A 23,937-nucleotide genomic window follows, 5' to 3' on the forward strand; every position below is an offset into this window, starting at 1 on the left:
GAGCTGGGGTCAGGCGACCTAAAGGGGCAGTTATAACAAATCCAGGTGGGAAAGCTACTTCATCTGTGTTGGGAAAGATTATAATTGGAAATGAAATGGAGTAAGTTTAAGACCACAGGACCCCGGGGCTGTGCGGGCTTGTGGGCTCTGGGTTACCTTCATTGCACACCTGTGTTCCCTGCATCCCTAATACAGCTCGCACACCCGCATGAGGGAGGACTGGAGCAGGGGAAGCTAGCGCCTGCCCGGGCAAGTGCAAATCATTTACCTAACGGAGATGAAGATTTCTAGTGTACATTTTTATATGCTACCTAAGTAGGTAAAATGCCTGTAGATAAAAGTAAACCAGTCCCCACAGGAGGTCTTCTGATTACAGGAAGTGGAGAAGGATAGATATTGGAGATCCCGCCCCAAAGTTTCAATCCCAAGGCTGCCCCTGAATACCATTTAGGTAAGAGTATAAACACAAGGTGAAGTATATTCCAGTTGTGGTAATATTTGACCAATTTTTATGAAGTTTACCTCTGCCACTCTGTGTGAAGAAATGACTAGGCAGTAATAGAGTGATTTAAAGATTTGGGGGTATGGGGCAGTGGGGAGAAGGACTAGGCTACACAAAGCTTTGGACAGTCCCCTTCATTTGTGCTAATCTACAAAGCTCTTCATCTCCTTTGATCCTCCCAACAACCCCATGAAGTACAGAGGACAGGAATCGTCCCACTTTTTAGATAGGGACACCTGTTGACCTGCTTCTGTCTGCAGGCTCAGAGCTAACCCTTCAAGCTTGGAAATGTTAGGTGTCTGTTCCCCTTCTCGCAGGTTCCCACCTCAAAGCTTCATCTCTGTCTGTTCAGGTCCTGCCCATCCTTCAGAGAACTGCTTCATTCCCACCTCTTCCAGTGTTACTCCAGCTTTTATAGAGACCCACGCCCACCCTCTGCTAGTTAGAGGTAGCACCTACCTCCCACCTTACCTACCTGCCCCCCATCCACCCAATGCTGCACTCCCCGGGTGTGGTTCCTGGGCTTGTCCTTCTCTCTGCAACTGGGAGGTGAAAGCTCAGTGCCCTTCCTGCTGCTTGCCTGCCCCTTGCATCGTCCTAGGTCTAGAGGAGCCTGTTCAGAAGCTTGTGAGATTGATTTGGGGTCAGAGGGAGATAAGTTCAGCTTCCCCTGGGGGTGGGTGGTGGGGGGTGTAGAGTGGGAGGTAAAAGGGAATGAAACCAAGCTGAATTCAAGGCCAGAAGTCAAAGCAACTTTTAATAATTGTTAAATTAGGATCCACCTAGATAACAGTATTCAAAAACTGAGATTTTCTTTTTCACTTTTGCTCCCCCATATCACCACTTACGCACACTCATAAACAGCCCCCCAGGCGCACTGTAGTTCCCCTTCTGATCCCCTCCTGGCTCGCAGGCCATACCACACTGCACATCTCAGCAGTTTGTGGACCAGCGCACATGCCAGAAACCAGTACATGGACATTAGTAGGTCACATTCCGTGACAGTTGTCTGTTCTTACTAATTCCCCTCCCGATTAATGTGAATTATTGAGCTTTGACCCACCTTCACCAGGACCTACGAGAGGACCCAAACCACCACACAGCCCCCACTCAAGCCTGATTCCCGAGTAGCTGACAGAAAGCAGACAGAGAGCATCCCAGGGCTTCAGGTCTTACCCACGAGCTGCCTCTCATCTGTCCCGAGGGCCCGGGTGGCCAGAGAGCCCCCGGCTAACAGCGCGGACTCTGGAACCTGCGCTTGCACCCAGCTCGCCCAGTTACCCACCAAGTGGCTCTGGGCCCTCAGTTTCCTTGTGCCTTGTTTTCCGCATATGCAAAGTGGACACAGTTAGGACACCTACCTTACAGAATTCCCATAAGGATTACATAAATTGGAATGAATGAAGTTTATAGAATAGTCACTGGCCCAGAGGAATAAGAAAGTGTCATTGCTGATATTTTTATTATTGTTGTTTATTATTATTATTATCACTGCTGTCATTTTCACACTGCTGTGAAGATGGAAGAGCCTTTTCCTAGCGTAATAAGCAGAGGTCTGGGCACACACAGAGGTCGAGGCTTCAAGCCCAGTTATCACCCCTTCCCTCCTCCAGCACATGCACAGCCACATGCTTTTAAAGAGAAATAATTCCTTTGAGGCAAAATGTTCCTTTCCTCTTGGTGACCTTGACTGAGGGGGCCACCACACACTCTCATGTGGCCACCTGCTCCTCCTCTCCATTTCTTACCTACTCTGTGGACCAGGAAGAGGAAAGAAAAGAGCAGGAATATTGAAAAATAGTCAAGAGGTTAGTTAAAGACTTCTCAAAAGAGATCAGACACGCACACACATACTCAGGGACTGGTTGCAGTTCTCACAGGTGCATTCTAAATAAGCTGGACTTCTGAGGAGAAGGGAAGTGGGCACAGGGGCTCATGTGCTCAGCAGGACACCCCCCTTTTTGCCACCCCTGGAACTTGCCACCATCACCTTCTCTGCCCCCAGCTCTCGGTGCAGTAATGTTTTTAAAGAGTGGGGGGGAGCTCTTTCTTTCAGGGACTGTTGAGGTTTACTCCATCACATCCTAATATTCTCATTTTGGATATGCTTGGCAAGCATCCTGCCAAGGTCAAATGAAAGGTTTCTGTCATGTTTAAAGTGGGGAGAAAATAAAATCCCTCAATGAGAAGAGTCCCCAGAGGAACATTTGATGTGTGGAAATATCGCTAGGCCTGGGAAAGACAAGAGGGCCCTTTAGGTCAAGTGTGTGGCAGGGCAGCAGGGAGAGGGGCAGGAGTGTGGGCAGGAGCACAGTCCCTTCTGAGTGGGGAGGACTCCGTGTGTCCGGGAAGGACCAGTAGGACCGTGGTAAAGAGAGGGGGCATGGCTGGCCTGGGAGACTGGTGTGGGGAGGAGGACCCCTTAAAATGGTGCCACAGTGTATTCCAGGAAAGTACAGGGCACAGAACAGAGTCAGAGTGGGTCAAGTGATCCCCACAGGGCAGCCTCCTTTCTCAGGCAGAGCCCAGGTCTGAGCAGGAGCAAGGCCTTCTGGGAGTTTGCTCAGGCTACTTCATGGGTATTCAGACACTGTTCATACAGTTCCTCCCAAAATCACTCTCTTCCAGCTCAGTGGTCCTTGGGGACCCGCAAGCATATGCTGCAGTGGCTGGACCGTAACTGTAGTCATAGGAGTAGATACTCAGGTAAGACCTGAAGCAGGGGATTCCAAAATGGGCAGGTGGAGAGCCTGCTGCCTGGGAACATTCTCAGCACAGCAACTAGGCTCAAAAACTGTCAATGATCTCTTTCTATTTTTTGACTTACCAATATTACATTTATTCACTCAACATTAAATAAATGAGTAAAGTACCCAGTATGGGATAGAGACTGCCTAGCACTAAGATATGGAAAGCAGAGGGAAGAGATGCAAGGTGAATGTGATTAGAATCTGCCTGGGGAAGCCCATCAACACAACAGTTTGAAAGAAGCAGACAAAAAAAGCTCAGAATACACAGCACTGTAATTTGCTTGGGGGTGTCAGGAAAGCTTCACAGAAAGGTGGATATTTAGTTAGGTCATGAAGAAAGAGTAGGAGAAAAGGGCCAAAGGAAGTAACCAGTATATTAATGACTGAAAATACAAAACCTGTCATGAAACAGTCCTGGTTTCAAATGTTAGTTTAATTATTTATCAGACTGTAAAACCTTAATCAAGTTCTTAATGTCTCTGACCCTGATCTTTCTCATCTGTAAAATGGGAATAATTCCACTCGTCTCACAAGGAGAATTAAATGAGACGATTGCTCTAAGTTTCTTGCCACAGTGCCAGCCCAAGGTGGCCACCTGCAAATGTAGCTATGGTTATTGTTCAGCCTGTTTATTTTTGTTCTGAGTTGTTCTGAAAGTGGTGAAATGGCACCCTGAGAAATGTCAGCCTTTGGAGAGACCCAGCATTCAAGGAGGTTTTGGCTCATGCATCTTCAGCAACCCTCTGGTCAGACAGTACATGTTGGCAGAGTGGAATATGCTAGCACAGTGGAATATTCTTGTATCTCAGCTTATAAAATATATACATAAATTTACTCCAATTCTCTCTTAATTTCTTCTGGCTCCAGGGCTTTATAGCATGACTCAGTCTGTAACTCACAGATCCCAGCGCAGAACTGAAACACCACCCACCTTCCATCCCGCACTCTCAGTGCACCGCCCACCAGTGTCTGTACCTTCCCCATAGGCCAGAGCTTCCCCTGCCCCAGCCACACCTTCCCCACTTCCCCCTCCCTGCCCCGCCTTGAGAAAAGAGAGAGGAGGAGGAGAAGGGGAATTCCAGTTGAAGCAGAACTCAAGGGGAAATGACATGTGTTTCACAAGGAGGAAATCAAGCCTTTTCAGTTACCATATTAAGTTGTGCTAACATTGGCTTAGCAGCCCCTCAGATGCTTAAACAGTGAGCCCTGAGCTGTGGAACTTCCCAGGGTGAGGTTCGCACTGCTTCGGAAGGCAGCAGCTGGCGGGGAGGGAGAGCACAGCACACTCAAGACCCAAGACCTCCTGGGCGCAGGGCCTGATTCAGGCTGCACCTTTGGGGAACCCTGGCGCCTGGGCCTGGCACCCCCTGAGGAAAGCCAGTGGGTGGCAAAACAGTTAATAAAGTGGTCTCCATATTTAAGCACCATCTGTTTCACCTCACACCTTTTGGCCTTTACTGGGGGGTACTAACCCTCAGGAGTGCCCCTTTGCCCAGCCGCACTCAGTTGTCACCACATCAAGTGCAAAATCACCTGCTAATTCCAGCTCTGGTCACGGGGGCTACCCTCTGTGAGCAAGGAAGGATGACCTCAAGAGCCCCATTTGAAGACTGGGGTTACTTGGACTGCTGACAGCCCCCAGCCACACAGAGGGGAAGCAGGTCACTCTATCAATTGCCATTTAAAAAAAAAAAAAAAGAAGAACAGCACTTAAGTTGGAGAACTGCCTGATTTATCTTTAGAAAGTGATAGTATATAAATATATCCAGTAAATCACAGAGTTGGAGGAAATTCAACGGCCTCAAATTAGGCAACAAACTTTGAGAAAGGTCAAACCTACACTTTCCTATATTAAACTATCCTGGGGCAAGAAAGAACTCTTCCAGAGAAACCAACTACTCTCTTTCTCTTCACCCATTTTTTTGAAAGGGGGATATTAAATGTAAAGGTCAGTTTTTAAAACTTCTCCTAACTGCAATCACTGTATCTTTTTGAATCTTGAAGTACCCTCACCCCCTTACCTAGCAGTAATAATCCTCATTTCACAAGCTCTTAACAGCGCTGTTAAGAGTCTTCAGCGAACTTTGCGTTGTTCCAATCTCAGCACGGTTTGGAGGCCAAGAAGCTAAGTGCAGCCTTTCAACGTGGAAGTGGAAGTTTTCCATAAGGGGAACTGACCTCAGCTTGATCCAGTCTGCACATTTGAGCACTCAGTGCCATAATTATGGCTTTACTGTAATAAGAAGAAGAGAATTACACTGATAGTTATCCTAACCTGGCTCTAAAGGATTCCAGAAGCAAGGAGATGCACACGTCTGGGTCCAGAAGCGTGGCAGCTCTGAAGGAATATGGTTGATCTGTGCAGACATCAAACTGGAGTCCCAGCCTCAATGCGAGCGATGGACCACCTCAGCTCTCCTTTAGAAATTACAGCCAGCAGGAGTGTGAGGCAGGTCCCTCACCTTTGAGATCTAGTACATAAGAGACGGGCAGGAGGGGACATTCTGGGTAGGGCTTTAGCTTGGTGCACATGGCATCTCATTTAATTCTCGTAAAGTTGTGTGAGAGGGTAGAGCAGCACCTCTTTCTCCCTCACTGCAGGGGAGAGGTGTATGAGTCAGCAGAGTTAAGTAAACAGCCCTTTGGTCACACTCCTAGTAATGGTAGAACCACACTTGAATCCATGTAGTCAGACTCCAGATTTCTGATGCTCCTTCCAATGTGTTTAAGAATGTTCCAGTATGTTTAAACTCATTTGTTGAAATTGTAAATAATTTTCCAGTGGCCTGAAAAAGTAAATGACATCCCTAACACTGGGTTTAGTGCCAAAAAGTCACATGTACCGTTAGAGGACAAGAGCCCAATTGATTCTTGGCATTTCTAAGGTGAAATAAAACTCAAGTGTATACATTATTAGTCCAGAGTTCACACAAAAAGAGTGTTGTGCTTCAAAGTAGTCATCTTTGGAAGCAATATGGTTATTCTTACAAGGCTACATGCTCAAAGGTTTGTTTCTTTTTTTTAACTGCCAGTTAAGAACCAGATTTCAAACTGCAAATAAAACATTCGCATTACTTTATAATTACACCTGGTTATTTCTACAAGCAAAAACTAGTGTTACGTACCAGACTTGACCTTATGTTTACAGCAAACCTCACCTAGCGTGAGCAGTGTTTTGGTAACAGAATTAAGCTGCTAGGTGTCATTTTCACCCTGACCTGTGTGCAGACTGATCTGAAAGGAGTACTTCATCCTCCTCCCTGCGCTTCCCTCCTTCAGGCAGCATCGCCGCCATTACGGTGACAGTCATTGCTGTTGTGCTGTTGGTGTTCGGAGCTGCAGCGTATCTGAAGATCAGGTGAGATGCACTTTATTCTTTATGAAGAAGAGGATTCCATTTTGTCAGGCTCCAGGCTCAGAGGTGTTTTGCTGAGTGCCTGTTTCCTGATAAGTATCTTAGCTCTCAGAAATATTGGCAGGGGCGTGAAACCACCAGAATGCTCCACACCAGACAGGAATAGATGGTACAGGATCTGACCCTTGGCAACGCAGAAGAAATAAGCTAAAACATGCAGCATGATGACATAATGGACTGAGGGTGATCCTGGCGCCAGGACGCTGAGGCTTTGGTGCTCTGCCTTAATTCATGTCATCGCCCTGAGAGAGCTGCACGCCTCCTGACCTCAGTGCCTCATTTCTGTACTATGAAATGGGGACAGAGGTGAACTCAGTGAGTCCTAAATGCTGATTTTCTGAACACTGATATGTGGATATGTACCAGCCTGTAAGGAGGACGTTTCGACTGGCTCTAAAGCAGAGGTTGAAAATAGAAGGAAAGTGTAGCATTTTCTATGAAATTGGTGTTTTTCCCTTGAGATTATGTCCTTAAGTTTTTGGTTTTAGAATATCTTTTCTTTTATGAAATGAAGGTGATCACAGATCGTAGCTGAGTTTTTACTTTCCTTAGCCAAATAGGAAGCTTCACTATTCTGGGAAGCCCCTACTTTTATTGTCTGCTGCTCTGTGAAATCCAAAAACTCAAAACCACATTACTCACACTGTGTCCTCACAGGTAAGATGCCAAATGGCAAGTGGCAGTCTTATTTGCCAGGCTGTGCAGTGCCTGAAAGAAGGGATAGAAGGACATGTGCCATCAAGATGAGCACAGCCATCCCCTGACCTCCAGCACATTCTCTATGGTGGCTTCCCCGTGCACTTGGCATTAGCTTCTGACCCCTCAGCTTGGCCCTCAAGGTCATTCATGGGCCAGCCCCTGCTCCCTCTCCTTGCTTATCACATCTCTCCCTGTCTTAACCATTGGGCTGCAGTCACACTGGCTTTCTGTCCAATTCTCAGAACATACCAGGTTCTTTTTCTCTTCCAGGCCCGTGGCTCTGGTTGGTCCCTCTCTCTGAAATGCTTTTCTCCAACTGTTCCTCACACGAGCCTTACTTATCATACACTCTGGAAGACCTCCCTTCCGGTGGTGTCCCTGTTATTTATTTTCTTAGTGCCCCAAGTACTTTTATCCTGATTCTTACCACTGTTACTTTTTTTGGTGTAATATATGTTTGCTTGTTTATTGTCTCTTTTCCTCTCAAAAATGTAAGCTCTATGAGAACTCAGACTTTATCAGTGAGCACTGTGCTGGGCACAGAGAAGACGCTCCATTAATTGAACAAGTGAACAAGTGAACATAAGAATAGTCACAGAGGCACTGTGGTGCACACACGTGTACACTCTCGATTTGCTTCTCTTTCCCGCAGCTGTACTTCCTCAAGAAGTCACGCCCTGTTCTTCCCTCCCACCCTGGTTCCCCACATGGAGTTCACATGTTTAATTTTATATCTCTATGCTCACATCCCCTTTGCTGCCCTCTCACCTCTCCTCTGGTCACCTCAGCCCAGATGGACACCCATAGTCAACTCTCTCTTCCTCTTTCCCTTTTCTCTCCCTCCATCTTCTGTTCTAAGTGTGCACACATCAATCTAATGGTGGTGTCAAGTATGAGAGTACCTTGTAACATCATTCATATCTAAGGCGTAAGAGCAGGAAAGCTAGATTTCAAAGAGAAATTGGAATTAAAGGCCTAGTGTTACCTGTGTCTACAAGCCCTTATAGAAGCATCCTTGTCTCCTTTGTAATTTAGAAAAATCTTTCTATACATGAAGTCTATATTTCCTTGAGTGGCTTATATGAAAAATATTTTATGAAATATATTAAATATATCTTACTGAATGGTACTTTTTTCCATCTGGTTTATTACTACTTTATCACTGCAGATACACTGTCTTTAATTATGCCTTAAACTGAATGTTATGAACTAGTCTGGGAACCTCCTTCCTAATTTGTAACAGTTCTCTTTGTGCAGAGGTAGGAGTGGGCACAAAGGGAACTTAGAGAAACTTCAGAGTGGTTTTGGAATCACCAATGGTGAGTCTCTGAAGGGCTATGTCACCAAAAATACACCTGGAATGTAGAGCAAAACAGAAACACTTACCTCTTGCTACACACTTGCAATAAATGATGTTGAAATAACCTAAGGCCTCTTCCTCATGACTCTGGGCAAGAATTTAAGTTTACCATCTCAGACATACTGCTGACTATAGACAGGCAGTCTAGAATAGTGATCAAGGATTCAGCCTCTAGAAGCAGAGAGACCTTAATCCTGGCTCTACCACTTTCTAGCAGGCTCTAGTGTGACCTGAACATGTTTTGGAGCTTCACTAATAATCACTTCCCTCTCCTATAAAATAAGGCCTGTATATGTTAACTAGTTGGTAGCATTCTTGAAAGGATTAATGGACAGTGCTGGTTTAGCACTGCCACCATCATTATCAAAGTAGTCAACTAGAAGGAACCCCCATAGGACAGGATCTTGGTAGCTACTGAACATAATCATGTGCCAGGCACTCTTCTAAGCACTGGGGTTATATCGGTGAGGAGGCCCAGCCTGGACATCACAGAACTTTCAGTATTTGGAGAATTTTGCTAGCAGAATTTTGGACAACTAAAATTCATTCTAAAGAATGCTGATTATAATTATAGAACATTTTATTTTTAAAACTTAAAGTATGTTTTCTCCAGGCATTCTCAACACTAGATAAATTCAGCAAATAATTAAATTAGTCATTGTTTCTCCCCTGCATATAGGTCCTCTCTCGCAAATGTAGAAAGGCCTTCAGTGGTATAAGTGTAAGGTTATTTATCTTTTACACTACAAAGTTAAGTATGGATAAAGTGATCAGACTGTTTAGAAACTCCCTAAGGAAAGCCCCTATCTGCTGCTCTAATAATTATCTCAGCAAAATGATAACATAAGGGGTTTAATAACTTTCATGCATCTTAAGGCTTTGCTAAAACCCGTAACGTGTTATTTTGCCAGATTCTTGGAAAGCCCCACTAGTCATTCATCAAAAATACATTTGGCTTAATTGACCTGTGTGTGTGTGTGTGTGTGTGTGTGTGTGTGTGTGTTTACTTAAGGTTGGGTTTTGGCTTGGTTGGAAATTTATTCCACTCCTATTGTCCCAGATTTCTGAGAATAATAACATGACAAGAGGACTGTTGTCTGTGGTCTTTTAGTTCAATCGGCTGGAGAAGCAAGTGACTGAAATCAAAGCACATGAGGGAACCATTAGCTTCTGGCCTGAAACCACGGGCTATCGCCCTGGCCCAGTCAATGTCCCAGCAAAGGCAAAAGAAGAGTCGGCTTGTAGGGCAGCCTCACAACCAGAAACAGGGCATGCCTTACAAGCTCAGCTAACAGCGCCTCAGTAGTTTCACCTTTTCCCCACTTATAATTCCTGCCGAAGGCATCAGTAAACTCACTAGCCATCTGATTTCACACTCCTGTTCTTTAAGGAACCATGACCCCCAGTTTTGTCACACTACCCCCTGCCTGAAGAATCACATCTTTCCATAATATAAGCCACTTGGGGATGCAGCTTATAAAAATGAGGATCCCTGAACCTTCGGGGCTTTTCTCTATCAGTCCCCTGTGGTAGCCAGCAGAATGAAGTGTGGGGGGAGAAATGTGCTCTCTGCCGACAGGTCCAGTACTGACCCTTCTACTTATGTTTTGGGCCTTGGACAAATTGTAATCTCCCTGATCTTTAATTTCTGCATCTGCAAAAATAGAGCCAGGAACACCTGAAGATGAAGTCATGAGTGTAGAGCATTACTCAGAGAGACCATATAGCATGGTGGTCAGGAACATGACTTTAGGACAAGTTCATTAATCACTCTGTGCTCAGTGTCTTCATTTTCAAAATGGAACTATCATACTAATACCTAAGTTAGGATTGTTATGAGGATTAATTTATGATACAGATACACATTCAGCGCCAGGCACAGGATGAGGGCCATGTTTAGGGCCATCTATTGTCCTTGCTGTAACTGTTGGTATAAAACAGTGCTTACTACTTGGGCGCTTAGTAAAATGGAGCCACCAGCAGTCCCAGTGAGTTGGCATTTGGGGACTCAAAGGAGAAGGGAGCTCAGTTTTCTAAGTATGCATTGATGGGAAGACTTCCATGTTCCATTCTGGCAGTTTTAATGGTGCTTTTTCTAAATACTTGGGAAGGTGCATCCATGTTATACATTCATAAATAGAAATGATCTCTGAGCAGTCTTTATTCCAGGGCTTATTTGCGACTTTAAAGGAAAGTAAAGGCCCTGCCTGCCTCTTGCAGAAGGGTATCTTTAATTAGTGATGATTGACGAATGAGGTATGTTGGTTTTATTTTGTTTAAATTGGCTCAAAACTGTTCTGCCACAAGATAATCTCCTACACAGGAGACCGTATCTGCTATTGCCAGCAACGTGGATGCTGCTATAATTAGGTGTGCTGGTCACCCAGAGAGACAACATGAGCTGTTCACATCACAAAAATATATTTTGATTTATAGACACAACGGAGCCTGGCTCTTAAGGCATCTTGTTAGAAGTCACCTGTTTTACTTTAAGTCTTCCAGTGAATATTTTTTATACAATTGGATTCCTTCTGGTTGTTAGGTTTAAAGAGTAGGCCCAGTCAGCTGTAAAGTCTAAGATCTTTTAGAATTTGTCATCAGCAGGTTGACATTTTCAGATCAGCTTTTGGCGTTCTGTAGGTCTAACTGATATGTTATCTAGTAGTTCTCAAACTTTAAAATGCATGAAAATCAACAGGTGAGCTTATTAAAAACAGTTTCCTGGGTCTCATCCCCCTAGATTCTGATTCAGAATGTCAGCATGGGGCCCGTGCACTGGCACTTCTCACCAGCTTACAGGTGATGCCAGTGATGCTAGTCTGAGGACCAAACCCTGAGTAACACTGCCCCCCTCTGATCTCCCAACACCCCCACACACATTCTGCTCTAGTTTCCCAGATATATGCCCTGCTCTTTCATGCCTTTGTTACTTTGAACACGCTGCCCCTCTGTCCCAGTGTTTGGTTCACTTCTCTTTTATCTGGCTAATTCCAAGTTGTGTAGCTCAGAATAGACTCTGTCTGAGAAGCCTCCTCCCCACCCCCTCCACACATACCCCCTTTGTACCACTCACTGCCTGGTACTGGAATCGTTGTGTTCTCTGGCCAGTCTCCTCCACTAGGAGGATATAAATCCCCTGGCAGTACCTGAATCATTGTATGATAAACATTTGTTGGCTGAGGGAATGATTTGGGGTAGGAAAATTTAGGGTGCAGCAGCTATATCGATTATTCCAAATCAAAAGAAATGAGGTTTAGAGAAAGGGAAGCCATGGGAATCTCTTGAGCTATAGATTTTTACTGGTTACCTCATGCCTCTAAATTTGTTCACAAAGGGATTTGTGTCCCAGTGTGCCAAGGCGCAGGCTTCTCTGTGACAAGTGTCTGCCAGTATGATATTCACAAATAATTTTAAATAAACAAATTTTATCTTCCCCTTCTAAGTAAAGGGGATTGTTTAAAGATAACTTTGAACGCAGCTGCTTTTTAAAAGAAACCCAGACAATGGAAAGAGCACTTTAAAAATGAATGTTTGCAATGTTTCTATCATTAGAATTTTGGTGGAAAGAAGGCAGAACTGATAGGATTCCTACATTATGATCCTCATTCTGCCGCTTGCTACTATAGACAAATAAATTCAGCCCTAATGGTCACACTCTTCTTAGCTTCAAAACTGTGGCTGGCAATGTTAATTTCTTAGTTTTGATGAATGTGCCCTGTTATGTAAGATGTTAACATCAAGGGATGCTAGGTGAGGAGCAAAAGGAAATTCTTTGTACTGTCTGCAGTATTTCTATAAACCTAAAATCAAAGTTTGTTTTGAAAAAAACCATAGAGTTCAATAGCTACCACACAGATGTGTTGCTCACTCCTGACTCAGAGCCTCTGCACTTGTTCTGTCTGTAGGGTATTTCTCAGGCCTCCACATGGCTCAGCCCACTGCTCCTTTACAGGTCTGCCCAAATGTCACCTTAGGGAGCCCTTTTCTGATCACCATATTCAAAATCACAGTCCCCACCTCACATCTGCACTCCTCATTCCCCTGCCTTGCTTTATTTTCCTCCATTGCATGTATTACCGTACACCCTATTGTTATTCACCTCTTATGTATTGGGTCTGAGCCCCTCGAATGGAAGCTCCCTTAAGACAGGGATTCTGGTCTGTTTGGTTCACTGAAGCATTCCCCACCCCCAGAATAGGTCCTGATAGATGGCCAGATTTCAGTGAATAATTAAATGAAAGAGGCTGGCCGGAAATGACAATCAGAGAAAGAAAGCCACCAATGGAAACAAAGGAGACAGTGACAGCACCAAACCGGCTCTGCTAATGGATGATAAGAGTATAGAACTTAATGACTAATGACTAATGAGCTGCCAGTTCAGCTATGTTTCCCCAGCACTAAGCTATATCTTATTCATCTTTATATCCTGCCTTCTAAGCACATAAGTACTAATGATTAAATGACAAGACTTGCTTGCCTGAAGAGGAAAGGACTTTGGGAGGTGCAGTGATAAACAAAGTTGGAGACCTGATGGAGAATGGGGTTGATCCTTATAAAAGAGACCCTTATAAAATAAGTTTGTTCCAAAACAAGGACAGTAAAATACCTCATTCATTTTCAAAGACAAGTTTACAGTTTTGGACAATGACTCAACCCACAGATGTCACCATCACATATATGAGTTGTCACCAACAGTTAGGGAGGGAGGGAGTAGGGGGCTGCTTCCTATTAGAGCAAAGCCACGGGAGAAGGAAGCAATGAGGCCAGGGCTTAACATAAATCATTCTCCATTTTGTCCCCCTCGAGTTCTGCTTTCTGCTCACTAAATAGTGCAATACAGTAGAACAGCATTGACAGTAAGCACAGTGCCCTTGATTACCAGGGACTGTAAGCACTGTGCTGAGTGCTTTAAAGCCACATCATTGCATGAGTGTGTAATTCTCTTTCCTCTTCTTATATTTAAGGTCAAAATGGTGACTTGGCCCTTTGTGTTCTGTACTAAGATATTTTCACTTTGCCATAGTTATATGGCACAATGAACTGTCATGGGCCATACTAATCCCAGCCATTAACGACCAAGCAAACTCCATATATACTGGATGTCAGCAGTTACTATCATATTTATTTAGACAGATCATTGCATCAAAAGCTACATACTAGAAGTTCAGAAAATAAAAGTAAGAGGTAGTCTGCCCCCAGGAGGTTTACCGTCAAAAAGGACCCAAGGCCGAGCAAATAGGAGCTTCACTGTGCTGCATGGGTACCAGTCTTTATGAAGAAATTGACTGAACGAGACTGCTGTGACCTGACAGTGATGTCATTCAGACTGACTGCTATTCACACTGAAATTAGATGAAGCAGTGTTGCAATACGGAGCCAGGAGACTAGGTGTTAGTACCAGCTCTACCATTGTACCACGAGGACAAGCTCATTCAGATTCCTGTGCCCCACTTTCCTAATCCTGGGAGTGGGAGTTTTTTGACCTTTTGAACTCCACAAATGCCAATCTGAAAACCTCCCATTTCCATCAAAAATGTACCATCATTTAAGAAGTTCTGACCTAGAGAGATAGTTTTCAATGCCCATTAATTATTCTACTCATATTTCACACACATACACACACATGTATTTGTCTTACTCTTTCTACAGTATTTTTGGGTTTATCCAAACCTGGCTTGAATCCCAATACACCCCATTCTTCTTGTTTAGGCTCATTAATATATTAAGCCCTACGGGTTCTGTACATTCCCAAATATGGCTTAGATATAGCTCTTGCTTCACTTTCCTCATTTATCAGTATTTTGTTCAACTCACTGTTCATTCAAATAAGAAGGCAAAGGAAAATTAAAGATCTGTTTTTGTCCTTTATCTTACCAGTGTTTGTGTAATAGATGTCTCTTATAATACGGCAGATTCAGGTACAGCTCTAATCAAATAGTCTCCCTAAAATAACTATAAGCAGTAAAACCTGAAGACCAGAACATTTTTAATCTTCTGACCCCACTTCAGCATAATAGTTTTCAAATGTCCAAATAACAGTAATATAAAAAGCTGGTGTTATAACTATGCCTGGGGTGTAGTCTCAGGAGTTCCTGGAGGGAAAGAGGCTTGCTTTTCTCTCCGTGCCCTTTTTTACTATTTGCAGACTTGCCATGTGCTTGTGTAAGTTTCATTATAATAAAAATTCAAAAGCAATGTTGGCCCGCCTTTATTGTGCATCTACTGTGTGCCAGGCCTTTTATATGCATTACCTCATGTAATCCTCCTAACAACTCTAATGCAATTGTTTTTAAGCCTCTCCATTTTATAGATGAAGAAACAGGGTTTTAAAAATATATTTAAGGACATACATCTCTTGACCCAACTGATATTTATGGAAATAAAATAATTTGATATAAAAACTCTGTGAGAAGTTCAGTTACTCCTCGAAGGTGAGGAGGGAGTGCCCTATCAATAAAGGAACACGATTATCAGGTAGATGCTGGCCAGAACTGCAATAATAAGTCACGCTGAAATGCAGGCCTGGCTCCAGTCTTGTAATTACCGAGTTTTTACTTGGTCAGTCTACAGCGTCCATTTCTCAACCATCCCGTTAAAGGATTTGATTGGAATTAAAGGTGTTCAGTGTGGGGGAGTGTTGGCAAGAGATGGCCAAGTGACCTCATCTACCAAACACGGCCTCCCCTGCTCCTGTCCGTCAGGAGACCAGGCGTGAGTTACATGTGGAGTCTTTCCTTCTCACATCCACAGAGGTGAATGTGGTCTGTTAGGAAAAACAAAGTGTATTATGGAACGTCCTCGTGTTTCCAAGTGTATAGACTGCTCAGCTGAGCCAACCTGCAGGACAGAATCAGAATTTGGAAGGCTAAGCATCTCAACATAGCAGGGGCCTAGTTATTTGCAACAGATCATCTCTTTTCACATACCTGGCATACGTAAGCTTCAGAAGAGCTACAGCAATTATTTTAGCAACAGATGTAAGTATAGTAAATCCTTTTTGTGCCTCTCAGATTGTATTTTCATTTTGCTTCATTTTCATATCTAGATGAGAAAAAAATGGGGGAAGGGGCCACAGGCATGTTTATCTGTACTATATATAGCAGACATGATTTCCAGTGGCAAGGTGCAATAATTCACATTCTAGTGTGGACCTCAGAGCCACCAAATGCTTATTTTGTGATGTTCTTACAACCCTGTCATTAATTTTAGTCTTAGAATGACTATAATCCTCTGTGGGAAGCTCCCAACTTGGGAACAGACTGGCTGTTTCAGGACTTTTTCTTCCAGTCACTCTTCCTTCCACATTTATTGAAGACTTAGTATGTACTAGATAATTCTTCTAGGTGCTGGAGATAGAGCAATACTACAGTTTAGACAGGAGAAAGAGGTCATGACAAACAAATCAATTAAGTAGCATGTTAGAAGATTTTGAGTACTGCAAACAATTAAACCAGGGTGCTGGGGGTGGGAGTGGTAAGTTAAATGGAGTTCTTAAGAAAGGCCTCATGAGGAGGAGACATTCATGCAAAGATTCGATGGAGATTAGGGAATGTGACATGCAGAGATCTGGAGGACAGTTGTTCCAAGCTGCGGGAACAGTAAGTGCAAAGTCCCTGAGGCAAGAGTGTGGCTGGAATGAAGGACAAGAGCCAGGAGGCCAGTTGGAACAAAGGGAGCAGGAGGGACTGGAACAATTGCTGATATGCTCAGAACTAAGTAACAGGGGTCAGATCCTATAGGACTTTGCAAACCACAATAATGCATTACTTTTTTGGCTTTTACTCTGAATGAGACGGGGAGCCATTCAAAGTTTGAACAGAGGAGTGATAACTCTCTGATCTCAATTTCTTATAGAAATAATATTAATTGTGGGACAGGTACCTAGAATGACCCACCAAAGCCTGTTTAACCTAATATTGCCATTGAATTAAGGTCCTAATCCGACTCTGGGATTTAGACCCAGGAGGTGGGATTTGACTCACAGCTCAAATGGATGGCTTTGGCATGTCAGTTAACACCTCTGAGCCCCATTTTCTCCTTGTCAGAGAAATAAGGATAAACAATATGTGCCCCATGGTTTTATTTTGGGACCAAGTGAAAACAGAACACAGAAGCACTTTGTAGATTGCAAAACACTATGTAAATGTCAGGAGGGGTGGTGAGTGCCAGCATGGGTGTGGCTGTGTCATTAATATTTCTGGGAAAATTAAGTCCAGGATCTAAGTCAAAATGCCAGGAATGCAACCTTCCCTTACCCCTTACTTCTCATTAAGTAACTGTGGAAATGGGGCCCCTTCCTTCTCTAGCTCTGAAGGTCAAGGAGTGAGACAAAGATCCAGCTGATCTCAGTGGAAGGCACCACTCATCAGTCACAACTCAAGGGTGTTTGTAGACTGGGGCCTCCACCATTGCTGGGTCTGTAGCCAAGAGGCTGTCCTTGTGGAAGAATCATGTCTTCCCTCTTTCAGGCCTTGTAAGCCTCCCGGTTCAGCCTGCAAGGGCCTCATCTGTGCTCAGTTGAGCAACTTCTCCAAGTAACCATGATCCTCCTGTCCTTCCCACCAGGCATTCGTCCTATGGAAGGCTTTTGGATGACCACGACTACGGGTCCTGGGGAAACTACAACAATCCTCTGTATGATGACTCCTAACAAAGGAACGTGGCCTGGGATAAGGAATAACTGTTCCTTATTTATAAGTGCTTATACACTAGAATTAATAACAAGAACCTGATGCGCATCAAGGGACAATCTTAAGCCCTGTTTTGTTGGTATGGTTGTTTTGTTTTCCTCCCTCTCTGCTGGCTGCTACAACTTCCCCTTTCTGGTCCAAAGAAGAACCATTATTTAAAGGTGAGTAAGGCTGATTTGCAGCTGAAAGGGGCCAACTGGAGCCGGCCAGGCCCAACCACCAAGGGGGAGGCCCTGTACCCACCACAGGACCCACACCAAGGACGGAGAAGAGGGATACGGTTGTTTAATCGGGGGCTACTTTCAGGGCAACTTTTTGTTCGTGATATTTCTTAAACTTTTTTTTAGGAAATTACATAAAATCTCAATGAGGGGAAAGGAAATGAGCCATGGAAAGATTTCATCCTGAAGGCATGGAAGCAGGGGTTTCTCAGATTCCTTTTTAAAATCTCTGTTTATCTGGTTGTGTCTGACAGGATACCTGTGGCTCTACAAGCTGGATCCCAGCTTCTCAGCTGCCTAATTAATGAAAGAGGAAACCAGACAGTGCCTGGAGGAGGCTAGCAGGCCAAGGGGCCAAGTAGCATGTTGCTGTCAGATCGCAGCTTGCCTCTACCCATCTCTGCTAAGGATGCCCTTTCTAGTCAGCTGCAGCAGGGATCCCAGCCACAAGGTTTCAGTGGAGCTGTGGTCCCATGGGAGAAGGCTAGGAGATGAGTTTAGTTATGGAAGAGCAAGAGAGAGGCGTGTGGAGTGAGTGTACAGTGGGCGTGGTGGGGAGGGGCTGATATACACTGAGCACCTCATTAGGGAACGTGGGAGTCAGCCCTCAGTAACTGTCAGAGACATCCACTGCTTGGAGGAGCCCATAGAATCCTTCCTTCATAACCACAGAGCAGCTAGTTCACTGCCTTGCTATCTGTTGGCTAATGGCTGTAACCTGTTTAAAAAAAAATTGGACTTGTCTGTCTGCAATTGCTCATTGAGGCATCTGCACAGGAAACAGACACCATGATTAATCTATTATTCTTCCCATACACTTACTGTACTAATTCTGCCCTTTAAGAAATGAACCCTCCTGATATAGTCTTAAAACTCATCATCACAAATTTTGAGAGAGAACTGATCACCTTTGCAGGCATCCATTTATTGCAGTGGTTCTCAGCCAGTGGGCAATTTTGCTTCCCCCAGGAAACATTTGGAAGTCTGGTGGTATTTTTGATTGTCACCACTGGGAGGTGTTATTGGCAGGTAGAGACCATGGGTGCAGTGAACATCCCACAAGGCACAGGAGAGCCCACAGCAAGGAATCATCTGGCCCAAAATACCAGGAGTGCTGGGTTTGAGAAACCCTGATTGATTGCGATGCCCATTGTGACAAAACAAGACCTCCCAGATTAGAAATATTTTTAATTTTTAAAGGAAATGATGTAACATTTGGTCTAAAAAGTATTCAGTTTGTCAGTCAATGGGTTGTTTGGGGCAATGTGTGATTGCCTTTTCATTTCTCTGTGCTTTCCAGGTAGGTTGGTTCGTGGCTAAAACTCTGTCCTCCTGTAACATTAACCAGGGTCTTTTGTTCTGACTTTATGGGGTAGAAAACATACATTGGGTCCTGTTTCAAAACGCATTATATAGTCATGCAATGTCATAAAGAACTTGAAACTGTATCGATTTTTATTTATTAAATGTGGACCCGCTGCCATGAGTCTGTTTAGTTTCCAGAAATTTGACTGTTGGCTTACTCTGTCACTCACTGCAGCCCAGCGAGGCACTGACATGAAAACCACGGTGGCCACGCTGCTTTAATCCTCTCTGGTGTCAGAGACACTAGAATCCGTGCCACTTTCCACAACCTGCTATCGCACACTCTGAAAAGAAATTATTCCTAGGCTCCTTAGGCACCAAAGGAGAATGAGAAACCCCCAGTGGTATTTTACAACAGGAGTGTAATGAGAAAAGTAGGCTTCCAGGAATTCTGATTATTAAAAACAAAAACAGAGTGAACATTCTCAGAAAAATGTCCAGGAGTGACCAAGGGTGCCCCCTCTGGCCATGCTTGGACCTGTTCTCTACCCTGACCCCCTTTCTAAAGTCTCAGTACGGCGAAGGACAATTCAATAAGAACAGGACAGTCCACATATTTTTTCCCTCCCCCAACTACAAACATTTGACAAAATGTCCATGAAACACCTTTGGAGAGGTGCTCTTCTGGATGTTGCTTCCGTCATAAATAGAGGGTCAGACGGACCAGCTTCTTCCCAGGAACTCCTGACCAGTTCTAAAACCTGGCAAGCATCTTTCCTCACCAAAGACTGCAGTTGTCCAGGAGCATTTGATGGGTTTGTTGCTCTTCTTCACTTCCAAATCCTTACAGCAGAGAGAGGGACCTGGACCTAAGGTGGAGGTGACAGCTGCCCGTAAAATCTCTAATATTTCTTGTTATGTTAGTATGAAAGACCTAAGGGCTGAACCTTATTTTGCCAAGTGCATTTTTCTGTTTTTGAGTTGGCCAAAATATTTTAACAACTATTCAACAAATGTTGCTTAAAATACACACACCCCTGAAATATATGCTTACTACTGACATCCTTTACCTCAGGGAGAGAGTCTGTTCACATCTACCCAAAGGAAAAGGCTCCAGTGTATAAAAGACAAGCATATGCCATCAGGGATAGGCCTAGTCATGACATGCTAGAGGGGATGTCAGAGCAGGAGGGAGGCAAGCGGCCTCTTCTAGATCACAGACTGCAAATGATGAAAGAGTGAGATTCAACCTTGTTTTCTTCTCCTGTGGCCCTGAGAACATCTCCTGCCATCCCTGGACATTTGTGTCTTCATTTCTTACATGGGGATGATGCTTTCATCAGCTCTCACCCCACACTACCTCACAAATGTGTTGTGAGGACTAATAAAAATAATGTCTACAGTGTTTTCAATTTCTGGAGAGAAATATTTATCAATGTTTTAAGTATTACATAGATACATACGTGATCTTAATTTCTTGTTTGTTGTTACAGTGCTGTGTTGTTTTTACTAAACTCTATAAAACAATAGCTGTATTGCAGCCACATCAGACAGCTGTTACAGCTCCAGGCTACCCCCCGTGAGGCTGACGGCTGACTGCAGGTTAACCTGCCTGGGACCATGGGGGATGGTTTCCATCTCCAAATGAAAAGATGACCCAGGACACAGGTCTCACAGACTACTGAGTTAGGGTCCAGGAGGTTAAAGTAACACAGTGTGGTTACTGCCAGCAGTTGACCTTTGGCCTTGACCATCCTGAAGTGTGAGTTTTTTGTGGAGTTGACTTTGGTTTGATGTCATCTTTTTGCCCTTCATCTTGTTTTCAAGGATGTGTGGTTCAGTCCCTTGCATCCTGGAAATGAATTTTGCAACTGGGCCACATTGATTTGCACATTGATTCACCTTCTTTGCCTTTAACTTCTTTTTGGCAAATGAATGTACCATTGCAACTTTGATTTTAAAGTGCTAGTTGATATTGGTAGTAGTGCTAACCAAGAGAACAGTGCCAGGCCGTCTCCTTGCAGTGAGTTAGCTGACATCGTTTAAAGATGGAAAGATGTGCAACTTCTCTGATATTTGATGTCACTGTATCTACATTTGTTGTAAGACATATTGTATACTAATTATAGTTATATCGATTAAAATGTTGAAAGCTTGCATCTGATAGTGGTGATTCACTTTTTGATATCTTTTGTTTTTCGGACCATTCAGCTGATATGCTCAAAAGTACTCTCATTAAGTAGCCCTGGCTTGTTCTTCAAAATAATTTATCCCACATCAATAAATAATTTTTTCTGCAGAGGAGGATGGTCTCTCTGATCTTGAAACAGAATTGAAGAATGTAGAAACTTTCTGATGGAGAAACTTTCCAAGCTACAATTTTACCTCTTAACTTTACTCTTAACAGCATGCCTTATCAAACAGATGTAAACATAAACACTGAGTCAATCAATAGGTGGTGATACTTAATCAAATCATATTAAGGCATATTGGCATTAGCAGTACATTTGATACTTGCTTTGTTCTTTCAAAAACTTAAGTTCAGCCTGCCCATCCTTCTCTGACAGTTAAATAGCAAGCAACTTCAATCATCCATAATGCCACTTCAGCCCCCAGAAGCTAACCAAAGATTATGCCAATTCTGAAGCAAACGGCAGCAACAAAGCCTATATGTTCTGCAACATAGGAGAGGACTGGAACCACCTGTAAACTAGAGCAAGTTGATTTGATGATAGATTTAAACTGAAGGACAGATTCAGTAAAAGTTTAGGTACGTGGCTGCCAGGGGCACAGCATGGAAGACTGACAGGGAAGAGCCAAGCTGGAGAAAGAGGGCCAGATGTAAAACAGGCCCCTTCCCATGGATGCTCAGCCATTTCTTATGGAGCTGTCATAGGCATGAAAGCAGGTAACAACTCCATTACACCAAGCTTGCCCGACCAAGATGGGGCACTTTAAACATGTAGAGGAAGAAAAAGCCTAATAATAATGTGTCAGTTAATAATAGTAGTTAAACAATGTATTAAATTATATTATTATATTAAATAATAATAAGTAGTTTACATATTACGTATATTGGAGTCCAAATCAGTATTTTTCCTATATTATAGCTTTTCCAAGTCAGATCATAATGCTTCAATTATTTAGTAACCTATCTACAATCTTTTACTCTCCTAAAATCCAACAATGCTCACCATTAGATCATCATATTTTGATTTTTGTCAGAAAGCATTGAGTCAGAAATGATGGTTGAAAAGCACTGATCAAACTGGGGGGAAAATTGTAAGAGGTATGATTTCCCCTAAATGGATCTCATCTTTGGCAGATGTAGAATGGACTACATTTACTACACTAAAAGAGCATAAATCAGTTTAAATCAACAAATACATTGTTTTGATATTGAGCAAGATACTGAATATTTACAGTAAAAAAGAAGGAACGTAATTTCATTAGGGACTTTGCACACCTGTGGACATTGTCTAATGTAATCCTGTGTCAGTTTCAGTGGTCATTACGCTCTGTCTACCTTACAGATGGGGAAACTGAGGTTCCAGGGTACTAAATTCATTCATGCATGCTGAATCCCTCTTTGTATTCCATAATGAATAAGGTGTCCCCTGCTCTCCAAAGATTTACAGTTTAGTAAGTGGCAGAGGTGGTATTCTAACCAGATCCATTCCTCACCAGAGTCCTTGATCATTTCCCACCCAAGAGACTAGTATCTGATGTAAGTATAACCCAGCTCTTAAGACTTCCACACCTCCTCTAAAATGAGACCATCCACCCTTGCAAAGTCTCCCTCAGCTATTTTGGACAACTTCAAGGGTATCTGGCAGGAAGCCCAGAGAAAGCCCAGTCAGCTCCCAAGCACACCTGCCAGGCACTGTCACCTTTCTGCTGACTCCTGCTGCCCTGCTGGGCTGTTCTCTGCCAAAGGGAATATTGCCTCTCCCCTCCGCCCATTCTGATAGGCAGCAACACAGGCCCCCACTGTCACCCAGAGTTCTAGGGAAAACCTCTCCCTTCATTTCCACTTGACCTCTTCTCTCCACAGGAGTCAGGGGCAAGTCCACAGTGGCCTACACTAGGGTGCTGCCTCAGAATCACTGAGAATCACCCCTCTTGCCTTAATGCTCCATCAGCACCCTCACTTGTCTTTCCCCAGTGTCCTAATAACAATGATAGCTTGTTCTCATCTAAACACTTACTGTGAGCCAGATGTTATTCTAAGCACTTTATGTGGATTCACCATTGTACAGATGAGAAAACTAAGGGCCAAAAGTGTAGGAACTTGTCCAAGGTCAGGCAGCTAGTAAGTGGTGGGGCAGAATTCAGATGCCAACAGTGGGCCTCCAGAGTCCACGTTCTTGACCACTTCCCCAGAGCCCTCACTGTGCCAGAGATTCCTGGCACATCTCCTCGGCCAGCCATCAGACAGACCCATCTGTGTCTGACCCCAAGGTGGGACAACCTGAGGCTGAGGCAGGACACCCACCACAGACGCAAGGTCCCTGCCTGCAGGAAGGTTTAGAGGGAAGCCAAAGGGGCCCACTCCCAGGCCACTGTCTCCAGCTTCTGGCACTTCCAGCCAAGGTCACCCACCTGACAGCCACCAGCTCAACAGGAGGGGACTCCAGACTGACCCATCCCTTGCCACCAGACCCACATGGCAGCTGCAGTGAGACAGTCCAGACCACTGTCTTGTTTCCACACTCACCACGTCTCCCTTGGCACTCGGACAGAATTCACAGCAGCAAGCCCTGCTGGTTGAAAATTTCAGGTCAGTCAGAAGCCAAGTGTTGTCAGGTGGTGTGAGAGGCAAAGGCCCGCTCCATCCCATGCCCTGTAACCACTTTCTCAGGGAAAAAGAAAAACACTTTATCATGTATTCCTGGAATATATACTGCAATCTGAAAGTCTTACACAAATTTTGTGAGAGCACGAAGAGAAAAGAGTAGGGGACCCACTGGCAGGTAACTCCTGAAATTCTGGGGT

At 44.0% G+C, this 23,937-nt stretch overlaps 1 protein-coding gene across 2 annotated transcripts in view; it reads left to right on the forward strand.

Annotated features, from left to right (window-relative positions):
- Nucleotides 1–21,106, forward strand: part of PARM1 (prostate androgen-regulated mucin-like protein 1) — a 96,922-nt gene extending 75,816 nt beyond the window's left edge. The window contains exons 3-4 of one of the 2 annotated variants that reach the window (XM_036927505.2): nucleotides 6,532–6,610; nucleotides 17,292–21,106. In XM_036927505.2, the coding sequence (XP_036783400.2) occupies nucleotides 6,532–6,610; nucleotides 17,292–17,376 (164 nt within the window). In that variant the 3' untranslated portion in view covers nucleotides 17,377–21,106. The remainder of the gene's footprint in view (nucleotides 1–6,531; nucleotides 6,611–17,291) is intronic. The other variant, XM_036927504.2, reaches the window with a different exon arrangement.
- Nucleotides 21,107–23,937: the final 2,831 nt, after the last annotated feature.

Source organism: Manis pentadactyla, chromosome 5, assembly GCF_030020395.1.
Source record: "Manis pentadactyla isolate mManPen7 chromosome 5, mManPen7.hap1, whole genome shotgun sequence".
Lineage (NCBI taxonomy): Eukaryota > Metazoa > Chordata > Mammalia > Pholidota > Manidae > Manis > Manis pentadactyla.